Source organism: Pongo pygmaeus, chromosome 6, assembly GCF_028885625.2.
Source record: "Pongo pygmaeus isolate AG05252 chromosome 6, NHGRI_mPonPyg2-v2.0_pri, whole genome shotgun sequence".
NCBI classification, from domain to species: Eukaryota; Metazoa; Chordata; class Mammalia; order Primates; family Hominidae; genus Pongo; species Pongo pygmaeus.
The window spans coordinates 81,618,324-81,644,765 of NC_072379.2; the positions used below are offsets into that span (position 1 = coordinate 81,618,324).

The following is a 26,442-nucleotide window of genomic DNA, read 5'->3' on the forward strand; positions in this document are numbered from 1 at the left end:
TAGTGTTCTCATTGTTCAATTCCCACCTGTGAGTGAGAACATGTGGTGTTTGTTTTTTTGTTCTTGCGATAGTTTGCTGAGAATGATGGTTTTCAACTTCATCCATGTCTCTACAAAGGACATTAACTCATCATTTTTTATGGCTGCATAGTATTCCATGGTGTATATGTGCCACATTTTCTTAATCTAGTCTATCATCGATGGACAATTGGGTTGGTTCCAAGTCTTTGCTATTGTGAATAGTGCTGCAATAAACATACGTGTGCATGTGCCTTTATAGCAGCGTGATTTATAATCCTTTGGATATATACCCAGTAATGGGATGGCTGGGTCAAATGGTATTTCTAGTTCTAGATCCTTGAGGAATCGCCACACTGTCTTCCACAATGGTTGAACTAGTTTACAGTCCCACCAACAATGTAAAAGTGTTCCTATTTCTCCACATCCTCTCCAGCTCCTGTTGTTTCCTGACTTTTTAATGATCATCATTCTAACTGGTGTGAGATGGTATCTCATTGTGGTTTTGATTTGCATTTCTCTGATGGCCGGTGATGATGAGCATTTTCTCGTATGTCTTTTGGCTGCATAAATGTCTTCTTTTGAGAAGTGTCTGTTCGTATCCTTTGCCCACTTTTTGATGGGGTTGTTTGTTTTTTTCTTGTGAGTTTGGCTGAGTTCTTTGTAGATGCTGGATATTAGCCCTTTGTCAGATGAGTAGATTGCAAAAATTTTCTTCCATTCTGTAGGTTGCCTGTTCACTCTGATGGTAGTTTCTTTTGCTGTGCAGAGGCTCTTTCGTTTGATTAGATCCCATTTGTCAATTTTGGCTTTTGTTGCCATTGCTTTTGGTGTTTTAGACATGAAGTCCTTGCCCATGCCTGTGTCCTGAATGGTATTGCCTAGGTTTTCTTCTAGGGTTTTCATGGTTTTAGGTCTAACATGTAAGTCTTTAATCCATCTTGAATTAATTTTTGTATAAGGTGTAAGGAAGGGATCCAGTTTCAACTTTCTACATATGGCTAGCCAGTTTTCCCAGTACCATTTGGTAAATAGGGAATCCTTCCCCATTTCTTGTTTTTGTCAGGTTTGTCAAAGATCAGATGGTTGTAGATGTGTGGTATTATTTCTGAGGCCTCTGTTCTGTTCCATTGGTCTATATCTCTGTTTTGGTATCAGTACTATGCTGTTTTGGTTACTGTAGCTTTGTAGTATAGTTTGAAGTCAGGTAGCGTGATGCCTCCGGCTTTGTTCTTTTGGCTTAGGATTGACTTGCCAATGTGGGCTCTTTTTTGGTTCCATATGAACTTTAAAGTAGTTTTTTCCAATTCTGTGAAGAAAGTCATTGGTAGCTTGATGGGGATGGCATTGAATCTATAAATTACCTTGGGCAGTATGGCCATTTTCATGATATTGATTCTTCCTATCCATGAGCATGGAATGTTCTTCCATTTGTTTGTATCCTCTTTTATTTCCTTGAGCAGTGGTTTGTAGTTCTCCTTGAAGAGGTCCTTCACATCCCTTGTAAGTTAGATTCCTAGGTCTTTTATTCTCTGTGAAGCAATTGTGAATGGGAGTTCACTCATGATTTGGCTCTCTGTTTGTCTGTTATTGGTGTATAAGAATGCTTGTGATTTTTGCACATTGATTTTGTATGCTGAGACTTTGCTGAAGTTGCTTATCAGCTTAAGGAGATTTTGGGCTGAGACGATGGGGTTTGCTAAATATACAGTCATGTCATCGGCAAACAGGACAATTTGACTTCCTCTTTTCCTAATTGAATACCGTTTATTTCTTTCTCCTGCCTGATTGCCCTGGCCAGGACTTCCAACACTATGTTGAATAGGAGTGGTGAGAGAGGGCATCCCTGTCTCATGCCAGTTTTCAAAGGGAATGCTTCCAGTTTTTGCCCATTTAGTATGATATTGGCTGTGGGTTTGTCATAGATAGCTCTTATTATTTTGAGATACGTCCCATCAATTCCTAACTTATTGAGAGTTTTTAGCATGAAGGGCTGTTGAATTTTATCAAAGGCCTTTTCTGCATCTATTGAGATAATCATGTGGTTTTTGTCTTTGGTTCTGTTTATATGCTGGATTACTTTTATTGATTTTCATATGTTAAACCAGTCTTGCACCCCAGGGATGAAGCCCACTTGATCACGGTGGATAAGCTTTTTGATGTGCTGCTGGATTCGGTTTGCCAGTATTTTATTGAGGATTTTTGCATCGATGTTCATCAGGGATATTGGTCTAAAATTCTCTTTTTTTGTTGTTTCTCTGCCAGGCTTTGGTATCAGGATGATGCTGGTCTCATAAAATGAGTTAGGGAGGATTCCCTCTTTTTCTATTGATTGGAATAGTTTCAGAAGGAATGGTAGCAGCTCCTGCTTGTACCTCTGGTGGAATTTGGCTGTGAATCCATCTGGTCCTGGACTTTTTTTGGTTGGTAGGCTATTAATTATTGCCTCAGTTTCAGAGCCTGTTATTGGTCTATTCAGGGATTCAACTTCTTCCTGGTTTAGTCTTGGGAGGGTGTATGTGTTGAGGAATTTATCCATTTCTTCTAGATTTTCTAGTTTATTTGTGTAGAGGTGTTTGTAGTATTCTCTGATGGTAGTTTTTATTTCTGTGGGATCAGTGGAGATATCCCCTTTCTCATTTTTTATTGCATCTATTTGATTCTTCTCTCTTTTCTTCTTTATTAGTCTTGCTAGCGGTCTATCAATTTTGTTGATCTTTTCAAAAAACCAGCTCCTGGATTCATTGATTTTTTGAAGGGTTTTTTTTGTCTCTATCTCCTTCAGTTCTGCTCTGATCTTAGTTATTTCTTGTCTTCTGCTAGCTTTTGAATGTGTTTGCTCTTGCTTCTCTAGTTCTTTTAATTGTGATGTTAGGGTGTCAATTTTAGATGTTTCCTGCTTCTCTTGTGGGCATTTAATGCTATAGATTTCTCTCTACACACTGCTTTAAATGTGTCCCAGAGATTCTGGTATGTTATGTCTTTGTTCTCGTTGGTTTCAAAGAACATCTTTATTTCTGCCTTCATTTCATTATGTACCCAGTAGTCATTCAGGAGCAGGTTTTTCAATTTCCATGTAGTTGAGCAGTTTTGCGTGAGTTTCTTAATCCTGAGTTCTAGTTTGATTGCACTGTGGTCTGAGAGACAGTTTGTTATAATTTCTGATCTTTTACATTTGCTGAGGAGGGCTTTACTTCCAACTATGTGGTCAATTTTGGGCTAAGTGCCATGTGGTGCTGAAAAGAATGTATATTCTGTTGATTTGGGGTGGAGAGTTCTGTAGATGTCTATTAAGTCCACTTGGTGCAGAGCTGAGTTCAATTCCTGGATATACTTGTTAACTTTCTGTCCCGTTGATCTGTCTAATGTTGACAGTGGGGTGTTAAAGTCTCCCATTATTATTGTTTGGGAGTCTAAGTCTCTTTGTAGGTCTCTAAGGACTTGCTTTATGAATCTGGGTGCTCCTGTATTGGGTGCATGTATATTTAAGATAGTTAGCTCTTCTTGTTGAATTGATCTCTTTACCATTATGTAATGGCCTTCTTTGTCTCTTTTGATCTGTGTTGGTTTAAAGTCTGTTTTATCAGAGACTAGGATTGCAACCTCTGCCTTTTTTTTTTTTTTTTCCATTTGCTTGGTAGATCGTCCTCCATCCCTTTATTTTGAGCCTATGTGTGTCTCTGCATGTGAGATGGGTTTGCTGAATACAGCACACTGATGAATCTTGACTCTTTATCCAATTTGCCAGTCTGTGTCTTTTAATTGGAGCATTTAGTCCATTTACATTTAAAGTTAATATTGTTATGTGTGAATTTGATCCTGTTTTTATGATGTTAGCTGGTTATTTTGCTCGTTACTTGATGCAGTTTCTTCCTACCATCGATGGTCTTTACAATTTGTCATGTTTTTGCAGTGGCTGGTACCAGTTGTTCCTTGCCATGTTTAGTGCTTCCTTCAGGAGCTCTTTTAGGGCAGGCCTGGTGGTGACAAAATCTCTCAGCATTTGCTTGTCTGTAAAGTGTTTTATTTCTCCTTCACTTATGAAGCTTAGTTTGGCTGGATATGAAATTCTGGGTTGAAAATTCTTGTCTTTAAGAATGTTGTATATTCGCCCCCACTCTCTTCTGGCCAGAGATCTGTCGGCAGATCAGTTTCTGCCGAGAGATCTCCCGTTAGTCTGATGGCTTTCCCTTTGTGGGTAACCCGAACTTTCTCTCTGGCTGCCCTTAACATTTTTTTCCTTCATTTCAACTTTGGTGAATCTGACAATTATGTGTCTTGGAGTTGCTCTTCTCGAGGAGTATCTTTGTGGCATTCTCTGTATTTTGCTGAATTTGAATGTAGGCCTGCCTTGCTAGGTTGGGGAAGTTCTCCTGGATAATATCCTGCAGAGTGTTTTCCAACTTGGTTTCATGCTCCCCATCACTTTCAGGTACACCAATCAGACGTAGATTTGGTCTTTTCACATAGTCCCATATTTCTTGGAGGCTTTGTTCGTTTCTTTTTACTCTTTTTTCTCTAAACTTCCCTTCTCGCTTCATTTCATTCATTTGATCTTCCATCATTGATACCCTTTCTTCCAGTTGATCGAATCGGCTACTAAAGCTTGTGCATTCGTCACGTAGTTCTCGTGCCATGGTTTTCAGCTCCATCAGGTCATTTAAGGACTTATCTACACTGGTTATTCTAGTTAGCCTTTTGTCCAATCTTTTTTTCAAGGTTTTTAGCTTCTTTGCGTTGGGTTCGAACTTCCTCCTTTAGCTCGGAGAAGTTTGATCGTCTGAAGCCTTCTTCTCTCAACTCGTCAAAGTCATTCTCTGTCCAGCTTTGTTCCGTTGCTGGCGAGGAGCTGCGTTCCTTTGGAACGGGAGAGGTGCTCTGATTTTTAGAATTTTCAGCTTTTCTGCTCTGTTTTTCCCCCCATCTTTGTGGTTTTATCTACCTTTGGTCTTTGATGATGGTGACGTACAGATGGGGTTTTGGTGTGGATTTCCTTTCTGTTTGTTAGTTTTCCTTCTAACAGTCAGGACCCTCAGCTGCAGGTCTGTTGGAGTTTGCTGGAGGTCCACACCAGACCCTGTTTGCCCTGGGTATCAGCGCGGAGGCTGCAGAACAGCGAATATTGCTGAACAGCAAATGTTGCTGCCTGATCATTCCTCTGGAAGCTTCGTTTCAGAGGTGTACCCGGCCGTGTGAGGTGTCAATCTGCCCCTACTGAGAGGTGCCTCCCAATTAGGCTACTCGGGGGTCAGGGTCCCACTTGAGGCAGTCTGTCTGTTCTCAGATCTCAAACTCCGTGCTGGGAGAACCACTACTCTCTTCAAAGCTGTCAGACAGGGACATTTAAGTCTGCAGAGGTTTCTGCTGCCTTTTGTTCGGCTATGCTCTGCCCCCAGAGGTGGAGTCTACAGAGGACTCCTGGAGCTGTGGTGGGCTCCACCCAGTTCGAGCTTCCAGGCCGCTTTGTTTACTACTCAAGCCTCAGCAATGGTGGGCCCCCCTCCCCCAGCCTCACTGCCGCCTTGCAGTTGGATCTCAGACTGCTGTGCTAGCAATGAGCGAGGTTCCGTGGGTGTGGGACCCTCTGAGCCAGGCGCGGGATATATTCTCCTGGTGTGCCGTTTGCTAAGACCATTGGAAAAGCGCAGTATTAGGGTGGGAGTGACCCGATTTTCCAGGTGCCGTCTGTCACCCCTTCCCTTGGCTAGGAAAGGGAATTCCCTGACCCCTTGCACTTCCCCGGTGAGGCGATGCCTTGCCCTGCTTCGGCTCACACTTGGTGGGCTGCACCCACTGTCCTGCCCACACTGTCCAATGAGCCCCAGTGAGATGACCCCGACACCTCAGTTGGAAATGCAGAAAGCACCTGTCTTCTGCGTCGCTCACGCTGGGAGCTGTAGACTGGAGCTGTTCCTATTCAGCCATCTTGGAACCACCCACCGATTTTTGTATTTTTAGTAGAGACGGGTTTCCCCATGCCGGCCAGACTGGTCTTGAACTCCTGACCTCAAGTGATCTGCCTGCCTTGGCCTCCTAAAGTGCTGGGGTTACAGGCATGAGCCACCGTGTCTGGCCACAATACAGTATACAGTTTCTAAGTTGGAAAAGGATTCTGGAGGATGAAAGTCCAGAAACAGAAAAGCATTTGTTCCTTACCTAAGCTGATCTCTATGGTTGTGCATGTTGGGACCACCATGGTTGGAATGAGGTGTGTATGAGAGAACCAGAGAAGGTCTTCGTATGTGTGTTTAAGGTCTGTTGATATTGTAAAACTCCAGTGACAGAAATCTGAAAGATAACTTCAGAAAAGTAACTAAGTGGGCTGCCAAAGATCCTATCAAAATGGAAAGTAGCTCATTAGCTGAAGCTGGTAAAGTAGTCATCATTCTTTGAACTGAGGACCTATCTGTTACTTCTGTTTTCTAAACAAGCAAGAGTGGTGGGCATCCTTCTGACAGGAAGTGGGAACACCGTAGAGAGTGTCTCAATAGATGGTGCATCTTAGAATCTCACTGGTTGGTGTGATCCATTGATAAGACTCCACTTAAAGGCTGTGTCCACCTTTCGAGGAGGCCATATGGTCCCTGGAGAAGCTAGGCTGAGACCTTAGTTTGGAACAATGTATCTTTGTCAGCTGCTACATCCACTTTCAGCAGCCAGCAGGACTATACTGGAGGAGAGTCTAATTGATCAGGTAGGCCTAGAGAGGGTGAGAATTTATGCAGAATTCTGGAGAGACACCTGTAGTGTTTCTGTTTAAGTGCACTTGAAGGCTGAGGGTGGAATCTTTGGTATAGGTGGGGAAGTACTCTCTTCCCTTGGGGTGGCTGGGACTATGTGCCTTTTGAGTAACAGTTTGTTTGACTTGGAATCCTAAGAGATGACGTCGGGGGGACCATACCTGAAGAAAACAGCAGTCAGCAGTTTGTGGAAAGGATTGTGGATCTGGCAAAAGTTCTGGTGATCTCACCAGGCCTGGATAGTGTGGTACCAACCCAAATCTGCCTTGGCTTAGCATGCTAAGGATGTCAGGTTTACCATTTATCACAGATGGTATTGTGGTGAGGGGAAGAACGGGAAACACAGCAATGCGGGGACCGTGCCAGGCCGAGCTTCTTAGTTAATTATGGATCAGCAGTAAGCATTCTGTAAACCTGTCTGCTTTGCTGATTTTCTGTGACTTTTTCCTGATTTGACTTTCTTCCTAGTAAAAATTCCGTGTGAAATATCCCAACCTTCTCTCTGCTAACCTATGTAAAGAGAGGATTCTTCTGTAGCTTGGGAGGTGAAAGGGAGCTTCATTGCAGCCTTCACACCAGGTGTGATGGTAGCAGGAAAGTTGGCAGCTCTGTAGATCAGCGACAGCCAGTGGAACTGAGCCAGATAAGGAAAGAGGGCTCCTAGGGGATTAAAATGAGCCCGATTCTGCCCTTTTCATTTGTTTGAGAATTTAGAATCAGTTCCACTGTTTTTTTTGAAGGTACCTAGATACAGTGTCATGGACTGGGTATATATCAATGCATACATCATGGCTCCTGTCCATAAATATCAGAGTGAGAACTGTGTGTAAGTGTGAAAAACCCCAAAAGCCATGATATGATTGATAAGTAGTGTACAGGATTAATTAGCAGAAGATGGTGTGGTCTAATTATATCTTTCTATGGAGAGTCATTAAGTTATGGAGAGGTGGTAATGTTTGAATTGCGCTCGAAGATGAGTAGGTAGAGAAGGGTTTGTTGGCAATGAAAGACCTTTTTAGGCAAAGAAAACAACACATACAAAGTAAAGAGCTGTCAGAGTGCCACAGGTGTGGAGGGAATGGCTAAACACTTGGGCTGGCTCGGGGCACAGGGTCCTGGGTGGTGGTAGTCAGGACAGGACTTGTTATAAAACATGCAGGGCTAAGGCATGCGACAGATTTTTTTTTTTTTTTTTTGAGATGGAGTCTTACTCTGTCACCCAGACTGGAATGCAGTGGTGTGATCTCGGCTCACTGCAAGCTCTGCCTCCCCAGGTTCATGCCATTCTCCTGCCTCAGCCTCCCAAGGGACCTGCAGGCGCCTGCCACCATGCCCGGGTAATTTTTTGCATTTTTAGTAGAGACGGGGTTTCACCGTGTTAGCCAGGATGGTCTCGATCTTCTGACCTCATGATCCTCCTGCCTTGGCCTCCCAAAGTGCTGGGATTACAGGCATGAGCCACTGTGCCTAGCCAACAACAGATGTTTTCTTATGGAGGATGTTCTTGTGGCAAGTGGCAGGTAATGTTTCATCTAGATGTAGAAGTTAAAGTCTAGGAAGTCAGTTTTGTTTCTAGCCTAACAACATGCATTTTTCTGTTTGCCTAGTGCTTTTGGTGTTGCTTCCTGTTAGTTTAAACAGATGTGTATTGAGTGCCTACCATTTAAATAAAACACCATGAAACTCTGTGGTGAGTGGGAGGTGCAAAAGATGTATAACAATGACCACATCTTAAAGCAGCTCAGATTTTATATAAGAGACCAGATAGATAGGCATGCAGGAGGCAACAAAGAATATTAAAGTCGGCATACTCCAAGGGCCTGCGTTGTGGTTAAAGCAAATGCTGTAGGAGGTGGAAGGAGGGAGCAGCCCCCATTGTGGGGATTGGTCAGGGAAGGCCCTTAGGAGAGAGAACTTGCGGAGTCTCAGGGATAAGTGGGAGAGGTGACAAGGAACACGTTTGAGGGAAGGCCTGAGATGAGTCGGGGAGAAAACAACCTCTCCAGGTTAAAGGAGTATTGTCATCCTTTAAGTGTTTATTTAAATACAACTCTATGTCTCAAAGTATGCTGAGTATCACAGGGTGTGGGTAACAAGATTGGAAAGGTAATTGGGGGTTTGGAATTCCACTAAACAGTAGGAAGCATTCGAGGTTTTTTGACGAGGAGGTGGGTGTGAGATTTGATTGGTGCAGCAAGGCCACAAGTTAGGCAGCCTTAGGGTTGTGGCAGCAGGAATGGAGAATGGCAAGATAGAGTCACTTTGAAAGAATATTTGATTAAGATGGCTGATTTTTTATAATGGATGAGAGAGAGCAGAGAGGAAATACAGCCTGAGTGCAGAGAGGTGCCAGTAATAAGAATAGAGAAAGGGAGAGGGAGCCAGTAGCCCCAGGGAGGAAAAAGAGATGATGCGTACTATTGTATTAGTAATAGAGAAAGTGAGAGGGAGCCAGTAGCTCCAGGGAGGAAAAGAGATGATGTGTACTATTGTATTAGTAATAGAGAAAGTGAGAGGGAGCCAGTAGCTCCAGGGAGGAAAAGAGATGATGTGTACTATTGTATTAGTAATAGAGAAAGTGAGAGGGAGCCAGTAGCTTTGGGGAGGAAAAGAGACGATGCCTACTATTGTATTAGTAATAGAGAAAGTGAGAGGGAGCTAGTAGCTTTGGAGAGCAAAAGAGATGATGCGTACTATTGTATTAGTCTGTTCTCATGCTGCTAATAAAGGCATACCTGAGACTGGGTAATTTATCAGGCAAAGAGGTTTAATTGACTCACAGTTCTACATGGCTAGAGAGGCCTCACAATCATGGTGGAAGGCGAATGAGAAACAAATTCTCGTCTTATATGGTGACAGGCAAGAGAGCTTGTGCAGGGGAACTCCCATTTATAAAAACCATTGGATCTTGTGAAACTTATGGGGAGACCACACCCATGATTCAGTTATCTCCACCTGGCCCCGCCCTGGACACGTGGGGATTATTACAATTCAAGGTGAGATTTGGGCGGGGACACAGCCAAACCATGTCAACTATTTAGAAGTGTATAGTCTCAAGTAACTAAATCTCTGTAGCAAAAGATGGGAAAATTGGGGAAAAGGGCTGAATGAGAAACAGAAGACATTACAGAGTAACATAGTGAATTACACTTGGATTTTTATAATTGTTTTGTCAACAAAAGCATGGTATCCAGTTTTAAAATGTCTGTAGGCAAATTTTGAAAAACAGTTAATTCTTTTTTTGGAAACTTTTTATCACATCAATTTTATATGCATTGAAAATTTAAAAGGCAGATACATAAACAAAAGTAACTTGTGATCTTTGTGTAGGAAGATAGATGCAGATATTTATATATTTATTTATCTCTCAGTCTATGTGTCTCTCTGTATGTATATAATTTTTTTTTTCCCTAGGATAAAAAAATACTGTTTTATATCTAGTTTTTTCCCTTACCTGCTATGTTACAAATACTTTTTCCTATAATTCAGTGTGCATCTACATTTTTTTTATTTTTGTAAATTATTTTGTTTCTTCCATGATGATTTAGAGGAACTACTTTTAAACCAGTACAAATATGTCATAAATAATATCTGGCCATCTTCTAACCAGTTGAGTAATTTCTTGTGCAATAAGTTACCTCACATCTTTTGGTAAGCAATACATTAAATTTGATTAGTAAATGCATTATACAATTAATTAGGACGCTATTAAAATTTGCTTTAAGTATTTCTTTGAGGGAGAGGACACCACATTTTTACAATCCGGAGGTCTTCTTTTTTTTTTTAACACCTATTGTGCCATGAAGTCATAGGAAATAGTTTCCAGCAACGCAGGCTCCTTCCCGTGAGTTCTCACAAAGTGTGCTTCTCTGCGTGGAGCAGGCTGACACCAGGTACACCTTCGTTTTCTGATCATTTTTCTTCATGCATTTCAGGAAGCTATCTCAGCTCTTAGAGTGCTTAATGTGCCCAGCACACACATTGATTCTCTTGGCAAGAGTCTTGCCCTTAACTTGTTTGTTTACAACAGTGCCAACAGCATGCTGGGTGGCATTGTAGACTTCTCTATTTTTGCCATGGTAACACTTGTAAAGCATTCCTTTTTGAACAGTACTCATTCCCTTCATGTCTACAATATCACCTTTCTTATAGATTTGCATATATGTGGCCAAAGGAACAACTCCCTGTTTTCTAAAAGGCCTAGAGAATATATATTGAGTGCCTCTCCTCTTTCCCTTTGTGTTCATCCCATTTTGGCGAATTACTGGAAGATAGTGGTTCTGGCTGAAAGGAACCCTACTATAATGTTTTTAATGCTGCATAATATTCCTACATATGGCTGTTTCTGTTTTGCCCTAACTTATTGAACCACTATTTATTATTGAATATTTAGTTGTCTCCTGTGCTTTACTATCATAACAGCACTATAGTGATAGTGTTGTACCTACATTTTTGCATATAGCTAGCATTATTTTCTTAGGATAAATTCCTAGAAGTGGCATCATTGGGTTAGAATGGGTTTACAACTTATTAAGGCTTGTGATTCCTCTTGGTAGACTGCCTCTCATGAAGGTTGTTTCAATATATATTTTGGGTGGGAACATGGAAGTGTTCATTTCCTACATTATATCAACTCAGATTATTATGAGTTTTTGTTGCAGCAGCAACAAAAAAGACTTTATGCCAATCTGTTAGTTGAAAAATTGTATCTTATTTAAAATTTTCACTTTTAAATGAATAGAGCAATATGTTTATTGGCCATTTATGTTTCTTAAATATGTTTTTAACTTTATTGTGACAATTTTCAGACATACAGAAAATAGAATAGTAAACACCCACATAACCACCATCTGATTTAAAGTAATACTTATTATATTAGTTTATACATTTTTTTCTGATTTATGTTAATGTAAACATAACTTAGCTGTCACTATAATTCACCCTAAATAATTTAGCATAGAGCTTCAAATAGTAAAAACAATCTCCTACACAGTCATAATACCATTGTGCACCTAATAAAGTTAATGGTAATTCCCTAATATAAAATACCCAGTCCAGATGCAAATCCTTAATTATATTGTGTTCCATCCCTATAACAGGGAATCAAAGTAAAGGATGGGCAGATGCAGTGACCTCTTGTGTGCACCTTCTCAGTGGTTGGAAAACAATGTAGGGGATTTGTCCTTCAGTCCCAGGATATGAGTGATTCATGACAAAATGGGCAGCTGGATGATTATGGTTCTACCCTGGCTCATTCACAGCTTACAAACCTTTATCAATTTACTGTGACTGATGGTGAGCAGGCCAGATAGGACCCCTGCCCTCGGGGTATGGGCATTTGTGGTGATAGGTTCCTTCTGGTTTCCTTTGCTGTCATCTTCACTGGGTATGGTGGTATTTCTTGGTGATGACAATAAGTATTATACAAGGTTGCATGAGGAATCCTAAAACTCTTCCCGTTTTGCAGGTGTATGTTTAATCATAATAAAACTCCTGAAAACTGCAAGGGAGGAAGGCTTCAGGTCACTAGTGAAAAATATTCCCAAAGAAGGATTAATGACATCTTAAAGACGTGGTGGATATAAGGATATAGTCCATTCCCCCCTATAGGGACCCTCTGCTCACTGCCGCAGGGAGAGCAGAGCTGCATTTATCACTACCCTCATACATATTTTTATTGTGGTCGGCCTCTGTCCATCAATCCTAAGGAGCAACCTTTGACATGTTTACTTAAATCACAGAGCAGACTGCCCAGCCATGGTGATGAGCTTGTTTTAAAAACTGGAGAAAACTATTTCTGTGCCCAGATTAACATGCTCTTATATTTAAGAAATGATTTCTTTATTACTTCTAAAAAAATGAAGCAGATAATATCTCTCAAAGACTTCTAAAATGTAAACTGTTGAAATATAAATTGAATGCATACATCACAAATGTACAGCCATGAATACTCAGAAAGTGAGTAGGCCCATGTAACGAGCATCCCAGAGGCCCTCTGATGCCCCTTCTGATCAGCACCCACCAAGGGTAACCAGTTGTCTGAATTCTGGTCACTGTATGTTAAAACTAACTGTATGTAAGTTTTGCCTGTTTATTTCACTTTGTGTGAATGGAATTATACGCTAGGTTTTCTTATGTTTCTTTTCTTTTACCTTTATTTATAGGATTCGTCGGTTGTCTTATATAGTTGGAGTTAGTTTATTCTTTTTTTTTTTTTTGAGATGGAGTTTCGCACTTGTTGCCCAGGCTGGAGTGCAATGGGGCGGTCTCAGCTCACTGCAACTTCTGCCTCCCGGGTTCAAGCGATTCTCCTGCCTCAGCCTTCCGAGTAGCTGGGATTACAGGCCTGTGCCACCATGCCTGGGTAATTTTTGTATTTTTAGTAGAGACGGGGTTTCACCATGTTGGCCAGGCTGGTCTCAAGCGCCTGACCTCAGGTGATCCACCTGCCTTGGCTTCCCAAAGTGCTGGGATTACAGACGTGAGATGCCGTGCCCAGCTGGAGTTAGTTTTTTCTTATTGCTGTATTGTATTCCATTGTGTGAATTCACCACAGGCCATTGATGTATCCTACTATTGGTTGACATTTGTGTTATTTTTAGTTTTTTGGATACTACAAATAATGCTGCTGTGGGCATTTTCACATAGTTTTTGTGTATATGCACACTTCTGTTGGTGATATACTTCTGACTGAAATTGGTGGGCTTGTGGTTGTATGTTCAGCTATAGCAGATATTGCCCAGCATTTTTCTAAAATGGTTTACTCTTTTATTCTCATACCATCAGTGTGTAAGAGTAACATTTGCTCCACATTTTTGCCATCACTTATTATTGTTTTTTGTTATCTTGGGGGTATGGCATGGTATTGCATTGTAGGTTTTTTGTTTTATGTTTTGAGACAGGGTCTCACTTTGTTTCCCAGGCAGGAGTATAGTGATGCAAACATGGCTCATGCAGCCTCAGTCTTTTGTGCTCAAGGGATTCTTCTGCCTCAGTCTCCCAAGTAGCTGGGACTACAGGTGCACGTTACCCTACCTGGTTAATTTTTTATTTTTTGTAGAGATGGAGTTCCGCCATCTTGCCCAGGCTGGTCTTGAACTCCTGGGCTCAAGCGATCTGCCCGCCTCGGCTTCCCAAAGTGCTGGGATGACAGGCATGAGTCAGTGTGCCCCGCCTTGCATTGTTTTATTTTGCATTTCAGTGGAATTTTTTTAGGGAGCAGCAACTTGATAATGATTCTGAAGGTCATTTGTGGAAAATCAAGGAGTGATCATGGCCAAAAATATTTCCAAGTGTAAAATAATTCAACGTGTTGCTTAAACCTGTCATTCTTTTAAAAAAATGTTTATTTGAACATGTTTCACTATCTACCAGGTACTAGTCTGGGAATTTGAGGACACAGCAGTAAAAATGAGAGAAAAAAAATTCTGTCCTAACAGAACTTTCCCTCTAGTTATAGCATGTAATCTTGCAAGAGTAGACGAGACAATTGAAAAGGATGGTCCTGAAACATTTCTGACTGCAGTGATGGATGACAAGAGCTGTCATTCGGTCCCAGCATTCTCCCATGGAGTGTAGGGCAGCCTCAGAATACATGTTGGCCCTAGGAAGCCTTTGCCGGTTCATCAGAACTAGTACTGCAGATGGAGCCATTTTGTCACACCTTTCCCTGGTGACCATATGATAATTAAGTATGTGATAAACATGGCATCCTAAAGACCTGGAAGAGAGAATGATTTGCTTTGTGTTCGTGGGACAACCAAGAGATTAAGTGGAAAAATTAAAGTTGGGGGATTCTTACCTTAGATCACACACAAAGATAAAGTACTAATGTACTAAAACTTAAAGGTAAAAAATAAATCTACTTTAAAAAAACTCAGATAAACTCTCTGATATTTAGTCTTGAAATGAAGAAAGACTGGTGATATAGTTTGGCTGTATCCCCACCCAAATTTCACCTTAAATTGTAATAATCCCCACATTTAAAGGGTGGAGCCAGGTGGAGATCATTGAGTCATGGGGGTGGTTTCCCTCATACTGTTCTCGTGGTAGTGAATAAGTTTCATGAGATCTGATGGTTTTATAAATGGGAGTTCCCCTGCACAAGCTCTCTTGCCTACCGCCATGTTAAGATGTGACTTTGCTCCTCATTCGCCTTCCACCATGATTGTGAGGCCTCCCCAGTCATGTGGAACTGTGAGTACATTAAACCTCTTTTTCTTTATAAATTACCCAGTCGCAGGTATGTCTTTATTAGCAGTGTAAGAACAGACTAATACAACTAGTGTCTAAGCTTAGAAAAGTAATGAAAGAAATTTCAAAAGAGAAAAAAATTCTATAGACTCAATTATATAAAAATATCAAACTGGAAAAATATTTGCAACAAATATAATAAACCAAAGTGAGTAAAGGTCATGTTCACACACTGTTGGTGGGAGTGTAAATTGGTACAGTCTTTTCCGGAGAGCAGTGTGATAATAAGTACGAAGAGCCCAAAAGTTCCTCTCCTTTGACTCAACAATTTCTCTTCTGGGAGCCTAGCCTTTGAAAATTGCCAGGAATTTGGACAAATGTTATATACAAAGCTTACTACCTTAGCTTTATTTAAAAATACAAAAAACTGGAAATGTCTACTGGTAGGAGAAAAGTTAAATTGTATAGTAAAATAAATTATTCACTATCAGGGGCAAACTTAGGTATAACTCCTAAGTCATAGAATTGCTGTAATTAGCAGTGATATTTCCTTTATATTTTCATCTTGTTTTGGCTCAATTAGGAAAATCAAAATATAATTCTTTACATGTCCAAAAAGCCAAATTAAATGCTAACTGAAGAATAGTAGGATCACTGGGGCATCTTTGAGCCTTTCCCTTGTAGTGTGCTAAAAAAATGTTAACTGTAAGACAATACTATAGAACATTTATTTAATATAAAGTACTTATTGTGTATAGGGCATTGTGCTAAGTATATGACATGATTATCTCATTTAAATATTTCTAGCATCAGTCTTATGAAGCTGTAATGTGGTTCTACTCATTTTGCGAATGAGGAACCAGAGGTACCAAAAGCTTTAGTTACTTACCTGAGGCCATTCAAGTGGTAAGAGGCACAGTCCAGACCCATGGGATGCCAAAGCTTATTACTACTGAGTATCTGAGCAAAAGCCTTAGTCTGCATTGGAATTAAAATGTAGAAATAACAAGTGACTTTTAAAAACAGTTTTAATCAGGTTTAACTCAGATTAGAGAGAGAGGGGAGACACTGCCCTGGCACTTCACTGCGCACCCTCCATCACTATGGCTACCAGTGTGGTTCTTGTCACTCAGCTAGGCTTGTTCTTGTAGATGCACTATCCTTGCCTCCCCAGTCCCCAAACCACTGCTTTGTCCCCAGGATCAAGAGGCCATCTCCTGCTTCATAAGGACACCACATGATCCCATGTTGTTTCTCAGCATTTCTGCCCTTAGGGCTCCATGCAACCGAAATTAGTGGGCTCTCTCTTATCCAGGCTGGAGTGTATCACATTAAAGGCCAGACCTAGGAGAACACTGTGAGGAAGTGTTGTTTGCCACCTAATTCTTACTGAGCATTTCTGCATGGTAATGCCTTAGAATGGAGAGGACAGTAACTAGAGCAGCATTTACTGCCTCCCTCCATAAGACTGCCCAAGATGACACGCACTTAGTAGTTTGCTGTCCAGCTTAGCTTGTTTGCCATCCTTTCTTGTATCATTGATGCTCTTAAAGCAGGAACGGGGCAAAGGAATTAGGTTGTTTGCCTCCATGACTTTGTAATTCCACTTTTTTTTTTTTTTTTTTTTTTAAAAAAAGCTATGTGCCTTTGCTAAAAAACAAGACATAGTTTGTCTTTCCAAATTTCTATAAACCAGGGTTTCTGAACCTGGACACTGCTCACACTTTGGGCTGGAGAACCGTCTGTTGCAGGGAGTCATCCTGTGCATTGTTGGATGTCTAGCAACATCCCTGGCCTCTATCTGCTGGAGCCAGTAGCACCCTTCCTCACATGTTATGACAATCTTAATTGCCATCAGATATTGCCAAGTGTCCCTATGGGAAAACATTGCTCCCAGTTAAGTTTATAAACATAAAACTTGACTTGTTTTTTCTTTGAACTATTGGGAGATAATGGTCATTGTGAAGCGTACATGATCATATCTGATATTTTATCATTTGGATATTTTCAGCTTTTTCACATATCACTCTCATGATTATATACTTTTGAAAATCAAATATATAAAATATTGTTTTTCTTTTTTTTAAACAGTATGCAAGCATTGAGAAAAACGGTGAATTTTTCATGTCCCCCAATGACTTTGTCACTCGATACTTGAACATTTTTGGAGAAAGCCAGCCTAATCCGAAGACTGTGGAACTTTTAAGTGGAGTGGTGGATCAGACCAAAGATGGGTATGTTTATTTTTAATTATTTTATTTAATTATTTTTGTTTGAAACAGCTTTCTTTTGCTCTAATGACCAGGAAGTCATTAAATGTATACCTTCCCATCTCTTAGGACCATTTTCTATACTTACTACTATTATTATTACATTATTTGAGTAATAATGTATTTCCTTCAATCATTGTTTCAAGTTGGGGATTCAATATGTATATATTTGACTCTTTTAAAGAATGCTTTATCGTTTCAGAGAACTATTATTGTCAACAAGGTGGTGATGTGCAGATACATGAGAGTATTTATATGCCTTTGGTATTTTTCAAGGCAGCTGTAAAATTGTGAGTAAATGTACAACATAGCTCTATGAACGTAACTTTTCTATGATCTTTCTTTCTGATCAAATCGCCTTTAAAAATTCACAGGTGATTCCAAAGCCCCAAGAAAGGCACTCTGCAAAAGCTAGAGGAAAGAAACTGTACCGTATAGAATTAAATAGGACACGTTGCAGAATGCCTTTGTATTCTTTTTTTCCCTACCAGTCTTCTCTGCTTCCATTTTGTTGGAACTTTTTTTCCCCCCTTCTTTTGAGGCAGGGTCTCACTCCGTTGCCCAGGCTGGAGTACAGTGGCATAATCTTGGCTCAGTGCAACTTCTGTCTCCCTGGTACAAGCTATCCTCTCACCTCAGCCTCCTGAGTAGCTGGTACCAAAGTTGTGCGCCACCATGCCCAGCTAATTTTTGTATTTTTTTGTAGAGACGGGATTTTGCCGTATTGCCCAGGCTGGTCTCAAACTCCTGGGCTCAAGCCATCCGCTTGCCTTGGCCTCCCAAAGAGTTGGGATTACAGGTGTAAGCCACTTCATCTGGCTTTCTGCTTACATTTTAAAAATGGGTTTTCCTTAAGCTGTATAAGATTGCAATGGCTTTTACCATTACACACAGAATTTTGGACTCTGAACTCTTGCTAATCAAACACCAATGTCTGCTAATAGCCAAAGTATAATGTATAAGAACTAACCTTCTCTAGGTAAACTGTAAAGGACCTTGCCTTCTTCCTTCTCTAGGTAAACTGTAGGAGACATTGCTTCTGTCCCTGCTGCTTGCCAGCACCCTTTTTGACAGATTGCAGTTACCTATCACTCTGAGGTGGAGTTCTCTAGCTCTGAATTTTCTCTATTTATTGGAATCTTCATGTGTCTGATTTTCCCACATGCAGCAGTTTGAGATATAACCCATGTATAATGTCTTTATTTACTTCAAATACTCTCAGTTTTCACTAGCATTTTCCTTTTCTTATTTATGTACATGTCACCCCATTTTTTTATTATACTTTAAGTTTTAGGGTACATGTGCACAATGTGCAGGTTAGTTACATATGTATACATGTGCCATGCCATGTTGGTGTGCTGCACCCATCAACTCGTCGTTTAACATTAGGTATATCTCCTAATGCTATCCCTCCCCCCTCCCCCCACCCCACAACAGGTCCCGGTGTGTGATGTTCCCCTTCCTGTGTCCATGTGTTCTCATTGTTCAATTCCCACCTATGAGTGAGAACATGCGGTGTTTGGTTTGCAATAGTTTGTTGAGAATGATGGTTTCCAGCTTCATCCATGTCCCTACAAAGGACATGAGCTCATCATTTTTTATGGCTCCATAGTATTCCATGGTGTATATATGCCACATTTTCTTAATCCAGTCTATCATCCTTGGACATTTGGGTTGGTTCCAAGCTTTGCTATTGTGAATAGTGCCACAATAAACATACGTGTGCATGTGTCTTTATAGCAGCATGATTTATAATCCTTTGGGTATATACCCAGTAATGGGATTGCTGGATCAAATGGTATTTCTAGTTCAAGATCCCTGAGGAATCGCCACACTGACTTCCACAATGGTTGAACTAGTTTACAGTCCCACCAACAGTGTAAAAGTGTTCCTATTTCTCTACATCCTCTCCAGCACCTGTTGTTTCCTGACTTTTTAATGATTGCCATTCTAACTGAACTACAAACTACTGCTCAATGAAATAAAAGAGGATACAAACAAATGGAAGAACGTTCCATGCTCATGGATAGGAAGAATCAATATCGTGATAATGGCCATACAAGGTAATATATAGATTCAGTGCCATCCCCATCAAGCTACCAATGACTTTCTTCACAGAACTGGAAAAAACTACTTTAAAGTTCATATGGAACCAAAAAAGAGCCTGCATTGCCAAGTCAATCCTAAGCCAAAAGAACAAAGCTGGAGGCATCATGCTACCTGACTTCAAACTATACTACAAGGCTACAGTAACCAAAACAGCATGGTACTGGTACCAAAACAGAGATACAGACCAATGGAACAGAACAGAGCCCCCAGAAATAATGCTGCATATCTACAACCATCTGATCTTTGACAAACCTGACAGAAACAAGAAATGGGGAAAGGATTCCCTGTTTAATAAATGGTGCTGGGAAAACTGGCTAGCCATATGTAGAAAGCTGAAACTGGATGCCTTCCTTACACCTTATACAAAAATTAATTCAAGATGAATTAAAGACTTAGATGTTAGACCTAAAACCATAAAAACCATAGAAGAAAACCTAGGCAGTACCATTCAGGACATAGGCATGGGCAAGGACCTCATGTCTAAAACACCAAAAGCAATGGCAACAAAAGCCGAAATTGACAAATGCGATCTAATTAAACGAAAGAGCTTCTGCACAGCAAAAGAAACTACCATCAGAGTGAACAGGCAACCTATAGAATGGGAGAACATTTTTGCAATCTGCTTATCTGACAAAGGGCTAATATCCAGAATCTACAATGAACTCAAACAAATCTACAAGAAAAAAACAAACAGCCCCATCAATAAGTCGGTGAAGGATATGAACAGACACTTCTCAAAGGAAGACATTTATGTAGCCAAAAGACACATGAAAAAATGCTCATCATCACTGGCCATCAGAGAAATGCAAATCAAAACCACAATGAGATACCTTTTTTTTTTTTTTTTTTTTTTTTAAATGGAAAGAACCTCCTGTAAAATGAAGGCCTTGACGACTGGGAGGGAGCAGGCAGGGAATTAGGTGATCTACTTGTTGCAGTATTCTGAAGTATTGTTGGATTATGCCTTCTCTCTCTGTTCCAGCGGCAGGTTTCCTTTTTAACCTTCTTACCTTTGTTTTCTACCCTCACCCCAAGGTGGATTCTTTGCTTGGTAGGAAAATGTAATGTATGAGCAGAGTGGCGCAGGAAAAGGCTGCGCTATATTTCACACTAGTTCATTTAAGCTGAAACTATGCAAAACATAGACTTATGCCAGCAAGCATTTTTCTGTGGAAAATCTGGTTGTTTTTTCACCTCCTAGAATGGCTCATGGTTCAGAGGAAGTGTGACCAAGTTCCTCTGAATTGGATTATCTGCCTTAATATTTGAGATCAGTTTTTTGTAATTTGGAAAAATTTTGAACTACAGAAAAAAAATTCTGAGCCACAAAAAAGTTGAGAGAAGAATACAGTGAGCACACAATCTATACCCTTCACCTAGATTGACTTTTTAATTAACATTTTTACCATCTTTGTGCTCTCTTTGTACACACACATTTTCTACACACAAACACGTACACACATAATTTCTTTTTATGGTTGGAACACTTAAGTGTAAATTGTACACATCACGATATTTCAGCATTTATCTTCTGAGACTAAGAACATTCTCCTGCATAACCCCCCACGCTATTATCGCACTTAGGAGAATTAATGATCATGTCAAATATCAGCTAATGTCTAGTCCATATTTAAATACACTAGAACTGTCAAGTATATTTGCAGATCTGGTGTCTTCACCTCCCTTCCCAACCTCAAATGGCTCTTTGCCTATTCTTGTTTCTTTCTTTTTTGTTTTTTGATTGAAGATTGTACTGCAGTTAGTTATGTCTCTTTTACTCTAAAACAGAACAGAAATATTATATTTTTTTCATGATATTGACTTTTGAAATCCAGGCCAGTTATTTGGTTGAAGGTCCTGCATTCTGGACTTGTCTGATTGTTTCCTCATTGTCTGATTCAATTCAGGATAAATTCTGGGGTATAGGTTAGGAGCTATTCTATACTACCTATTGTATCTCCTCAGGAGGGATCGTGTCCAGGCGTTGGTGATGCTGTTTGATAAGTTGGTAAAGCTGGCATCCACCTGATATTTCCATTGTAAAGGCTCCATTTTGTTGTTATTTGAGTAGATAATTTGTGGGATGATATGTCAAGATCACATGGATATTTTCTCCAGCAACCTTTCACCTAATGGTTTTAGCATCCATGATGATTCTTTGCTGAACCGGTTATTCTATTGATGTTTAAAAGGTGGCAATTTTTCTAATCCTATAATTTCTCCTGTATTTATTGTCCAACATTCCTTGGTAAACAGAAACTTTCTTTCCTCTTCCCCGTTTTCTTTCTCTTTTAATCTTTTATATCAACATAAATTACTGGATTTGCATACTTTAATTCTGTATTATACTCCATTACCAGTATGCCCTTACATGCAAAGTGTCTCAAATCTGGTCAGTGGGAGGGCTGGGCTTCAAGCTGGCTTCTTATTCTCAGCTTTCAGATGCTCCTTGCTTTTGGCAAATTAGTTGTTCCAGGCTCACCTTGGACCATTCCCGCCTTTGACCTGGAAATCACTTTTCCCCACAACAAGAAGCTCTGATTCCTTTTATTTAGGAATGGTGCTTAGAAACAAAGCTCTGGGCACTGACTTATTGTTACCAGGGTGTTACTGCTTCTCTGACTTTTCAGTGAAAAGAGCTGGGAAATATATAAACTTTAAAAAATTAAAAGTTCATAATGACATCTCCTTTTAAATTTAACATTACAGAATTTTTCTTTGTTTTTTAAATTTTGTGTCTCTTTCTCTCTGTGAAAATTTTGGTTGCCACATACATTAATATGTTTATGGGCCTTTATTTGATAGAATTGGAAGACCTCTGAAGGTGTAAGAAAGAGCAAAAATGTTTAAAAAATAAATGAATAAATAGGCTGAGCGTGGTGGCTTACGCCTGTAATCCCAGCACTTTGGGATGCCAAGGCAGGCAGATCACCTGAGGTCAGGAGTTCAAGACCAGCCTGGCCAACGTGGTGAAACCCCATCTCTACTAAAAATACAAAAAAAATTAGCCAGGCATGGTGGCCGTAACCTGTAATCCTAGCTACTTGGGAGGCTGAGGCTAGAGAATTGCTTGAACCCAGGAGTTGGAGGCTGCAGTGAGCCAAGATCACACCATTGCACTCCAGCCTGGGTGACAGAGCGAGACTGTGTCTGAAAAATGAAATGAAATGAAATGAAACAAAATGAAATAAAATAAAAAAATAAAATATCCTTCTGATGTACTTTGTGTTCTATTTTATCCCCCTTCCCATTAATAGACATGTTTTTTCTTTTTTTTAAACATATAATCTCCAAAAATACAGACTTACATTTATCAGATAACAACAATGTAACATATATTTTACATATATAGTATAACATAATGTGTGTATTTTCTCAAAAGCTTCTGACAGATTTGAAAGGCCGACTTTGTTTTCTTGGTTTTATCGATGAGATAACTGAAGCTCTTGGTATTTAAGCAGTTTGTAGCTAAAAGGTGCTCAGGCCTGTCAGGTTTTAAATTCCTTGGCCTTTTCAGTGTTCTGAGCTGCCTCTTCTCATAATCTCACAGTCCTCTTTTGACATTTTCTTTTAGATTTTGTATTATCTTAAATCTCAGTGTTTTACTGTGACGCAGAATATGTTAGGTGGCCTTAATCCTTTGCCCTATAACGAACCTTTTAGTTGCAAAAACCGTGAACATCTCAGTTATTTTTTTGCTTTTATTTCTAGTTGGCATGTAGTAATTGTACATATTAGATACAGAGTGTTAGTTCAGTACATGTATATAATGTGTAATAATCGAATGAGGGTTTTATATCAATTTGTTGACTAAATTTAGTCAAATGTACTAAGAAGCATTTTCACAAAAGCCCAGGAATAGAAGCTGTATTTCGAATTCTGTTACTCACCTTAACAGGCTGAATAATCCCACCCAAAGAGATCTAGTCCTAATCCCTGGAATTTGTAAATGTTACCTTATTTGGAAAAAGAGTCTTTGCAGATGTGATTAAATCAAGAATTTTGAGATGAAGATATTACTCTGGATTGTTTAGGTGGGCTCTAAATTCCATCACAAATGTCATTAGAAGATAGAGGCAAAGGGAGAGTTGACACAGAAACAGGGAAGAGGAAGAGACGGGATGACCACAGAAGTAGAGATTGGAGTGATGCAGTCATAAACTGAGGAATGCCTGGAGTCACCAGATGCTGGAAGAGGCAAGAAGGGATTTTCCGCAAGAGCCTTTGGAGAGTCTGTGGCCTTACTGAACTCTTGATCTAGGGCTTCGCATCCCTAGAACTGTGATAGAATAAATTTTGTTGTGTTATTATGGGAATTTGTTTTATTTATTTATTTATACTTATATTTTATTTTATTTTTAGACAAAGGGTCTTGCTCTGTTGCCCAGGCTGATCTCAAATTCCTAGGCTCAGGCTATCCTCCTGCTTTAGCTTCTGGAGTAGCAGGGATTACAGGCATGTGCCACTGAACTCAGGTATTTATATTTTCTCTTTTTTTTTTTTTTTTTTGGAGATGAAGTCTTGCTCTGTTGCCCAGGCTGGAGTGCAGTGGCACGATCTCAGATCATTGCAACCTCTGCCTCCTAGTTCAAGTGATTCTCCTGCCTCAGCCTCCTGAGTAGCTGGGATTACAGGGGTCCGCCACCATGCCCCACTAATTTTTGTATTTTTAGTAGAGACAGTGTTTTACCATGTTGGCCAGGGTGGTCTTGAACTGCTGATCTCAAGCAGCCCACCTGCCTTGGCCTCCCAAAGTGCTGGGATTATAGGTGTGAGCCACCACACCCAGCCCCAGCTATTTATATTTTCTAATTGACAAAAGTTGAATATATTTATGATATCCAACGTGATGTTTTGAAATATGTGTACATTGTAGAATGGCTAAAGCAAGCTAATTAGCATGTCCATTACCTGATATACTTATTTCTTTTTTTATTGAGAACACTTAAAATCTACTCTTAGCAATTTTCAAGTATACAATATATGATTATTAAGTATAGTCAATATGTTGTACAATAGGTCTCTTGAGCTTACTTCTCTAACTAAAATTTTGTACTGTTGGACCAACATGACCCCAGGGCCTTTCCCCATACTGTCCCCTTCCCCCGAGCAAGGCCCTGGCAACCACCAGTCTGCTCTCTGTTTCTATGAGTTTGACTTTTTTAGATTCCATGTATAAGTGAGATCATGTAGTATTTGTCTTTCTGTGCCTGGCTTATTTCACTTAACATATTGTCCTTCAGATTCATCCATATTGTCACAAGTGAGAGGATCTCCTTTTTAAAGGCTTAATAGTATTCCATTGTGTGCATGTATCACATTTTCTTCATCCGTTCATCTGTTATGGGCACTTGAGTTGATTGCATATCTTGGCTATTGTGAATAATGCTGCATTAAACCTGGAAGTGCAGATACCTCTTCAGTGTACCAGTTTTATTTTCCTGTTGTAATTTGTCACAGTGGCCCCAGGAAATGAATCACTCATGAAGCTGTTTTTTCCGGGACGTTAGAAGGCTTATAGTTGTGAAGAATTTTCTTTGCCAAGGGCCAGCCTGATCCAGAAAAAAACCTTTTTCTAGTGGTAGTTTTGGCTTGATCCAGACATTTTCCAGGCAGAGACCCCTGTTGTCAACTGTCTCTGTGAGGGCATGGCTGCTTCCTAAAGACTTCACCTATGTGTGGGCTGGGATGGAACTCTGGGCAGGGAATTTAAATGCCTGTGCACTTACGGCCTTAACACCTCCAGCTTGCTGAGAGAGTGATCCTGTTTCCTGTACCACTCTTGTTTCTAGTGGAATGATACATGAGTGCCTTGGGTACCTTGGTCAGCCTTCCATGCTGGAGCTTCTCTCTGAACACTCTCCAGTCATTCAGCAGCTCTTTGGGAACTTCATCTCTGTGCTTGGCACAGTTGTGTATATTGAGGATAACATGGTGAATGGAAAAAAAACACAGTGCTTGTTGCCCTCTTGGAGCTTCTAATTTGATGAAGCAGACAGGTATTCATCAGGGAGCCTGAAATAAATGTGAATTGATGTAGTGATACTGCTATGAAAGAGAGAGATGGTGTGAGTAACACCAAATAAGGGCTTCATTTGGACTGGGAAGTTGGGAAGACTTTCCGTGAGTGACATCTGAGTTGCGGGAGTTGGAGGTGGGAGTACAGAGGACAGAGAGTTGCAGGCAGAGGGAGCAGCAGTTGTAAAGGCCCTGTGTTTTGAAATGCAGAGGCTGGCTTGCCTGGAGCATGGAAGTGCAGGGCATGGTGGTGGGAGAGGCGGGCCGTGCCCAGACTGTGTAGGGACTTGTACCTCATATTAAGGATTGGGGTTCTTTATCTTCAGTGCTGGAGAGCCATCAAAGGCTAATTTGAATGAGGGGATTGGCATGATTTGCCTGTGTAACAGCATACTTGCTGTTAATACTCTTTGTTGTGTTTAGACCTCCCTGCATTCCACTGTTTTAATCTACTTAATGATGGGTTTAATCAATTTATGAAGTTCCGTAAGGGAGATGAGAGGAGACTTTGAGTGTCTAGGGCTGGAAGCCTTTTGTTTTTGGTGGGCCTTAATGAGTGAAGAGGGCTTGTCCCAGCATTTGAGGAGGAGGTGGGACTCTAAGGACTTCTCAGGGCCTAGACCTCCTTACTGTACCACATAACTGAACTGTACCTTTTAGATTTGGTTGTGATTATTATTGTTTCATTCAAAATGAGAATAAAGCTTTGTATATCTTCTAAGTATAATTTTTATACATTGTTCACCCAACTTACCTGTTAAGAGCAAGGTGAAAATTCTTCTTTTGATCTTTGCACACATTCTGTTTGTTGTTGTTACTGACTGTTATCTCGTTAAAGGGAGTCAAGGCTAAAGAACTGTCTTCACTTGTGACTGACCTTCTCACCTGGGAAGACCACATGGGACTAGAATAAGCTGGAGGTGTTGAGTGCCTGACTTACTGAGGGTTACGGGTACCAAGCACTGTCTGTGGGGTGGGCACCGGGTGGCTCAGGGATCCAGTTGGCTTGCTAGGGTCACATAGGAATTTACCACACATATGTCTTTCATCTCCAGTGTGGAACCTCTTTGCACTCCATGTGCAAACAGAAGTTG

General features: G+C 40.4%; 1 protein-coding gene across 3 annotated transcripts in view; it reads left to right on the forward strand.

Moving 5' to 3' along the window:
* SLC25A13 (solute carrier family 25 member 13) overlaps window positions 1-26,442 on the forward strand; it is a 209,893-nt gene that overhangs the window by 30,066 nt on the left and 153,385 nt on the right. For 2 of the 3 annotated variants that reach the window (XM_054495050.2, XM_054495051.2), the window contains exon 3: window positions 17,043-17,185. In XM_054495050.2, coding sequence (XP_054351025.1) covers window positions 17,043-17,185 — 143 coding nt within the window. Of the gene's footprint in view, window positions 1-17,042; window positions 17,186-26,442 lie in introns of those variants that run through there. The other variant, XM_054495052.2, reaches the window with a different exon arrangement.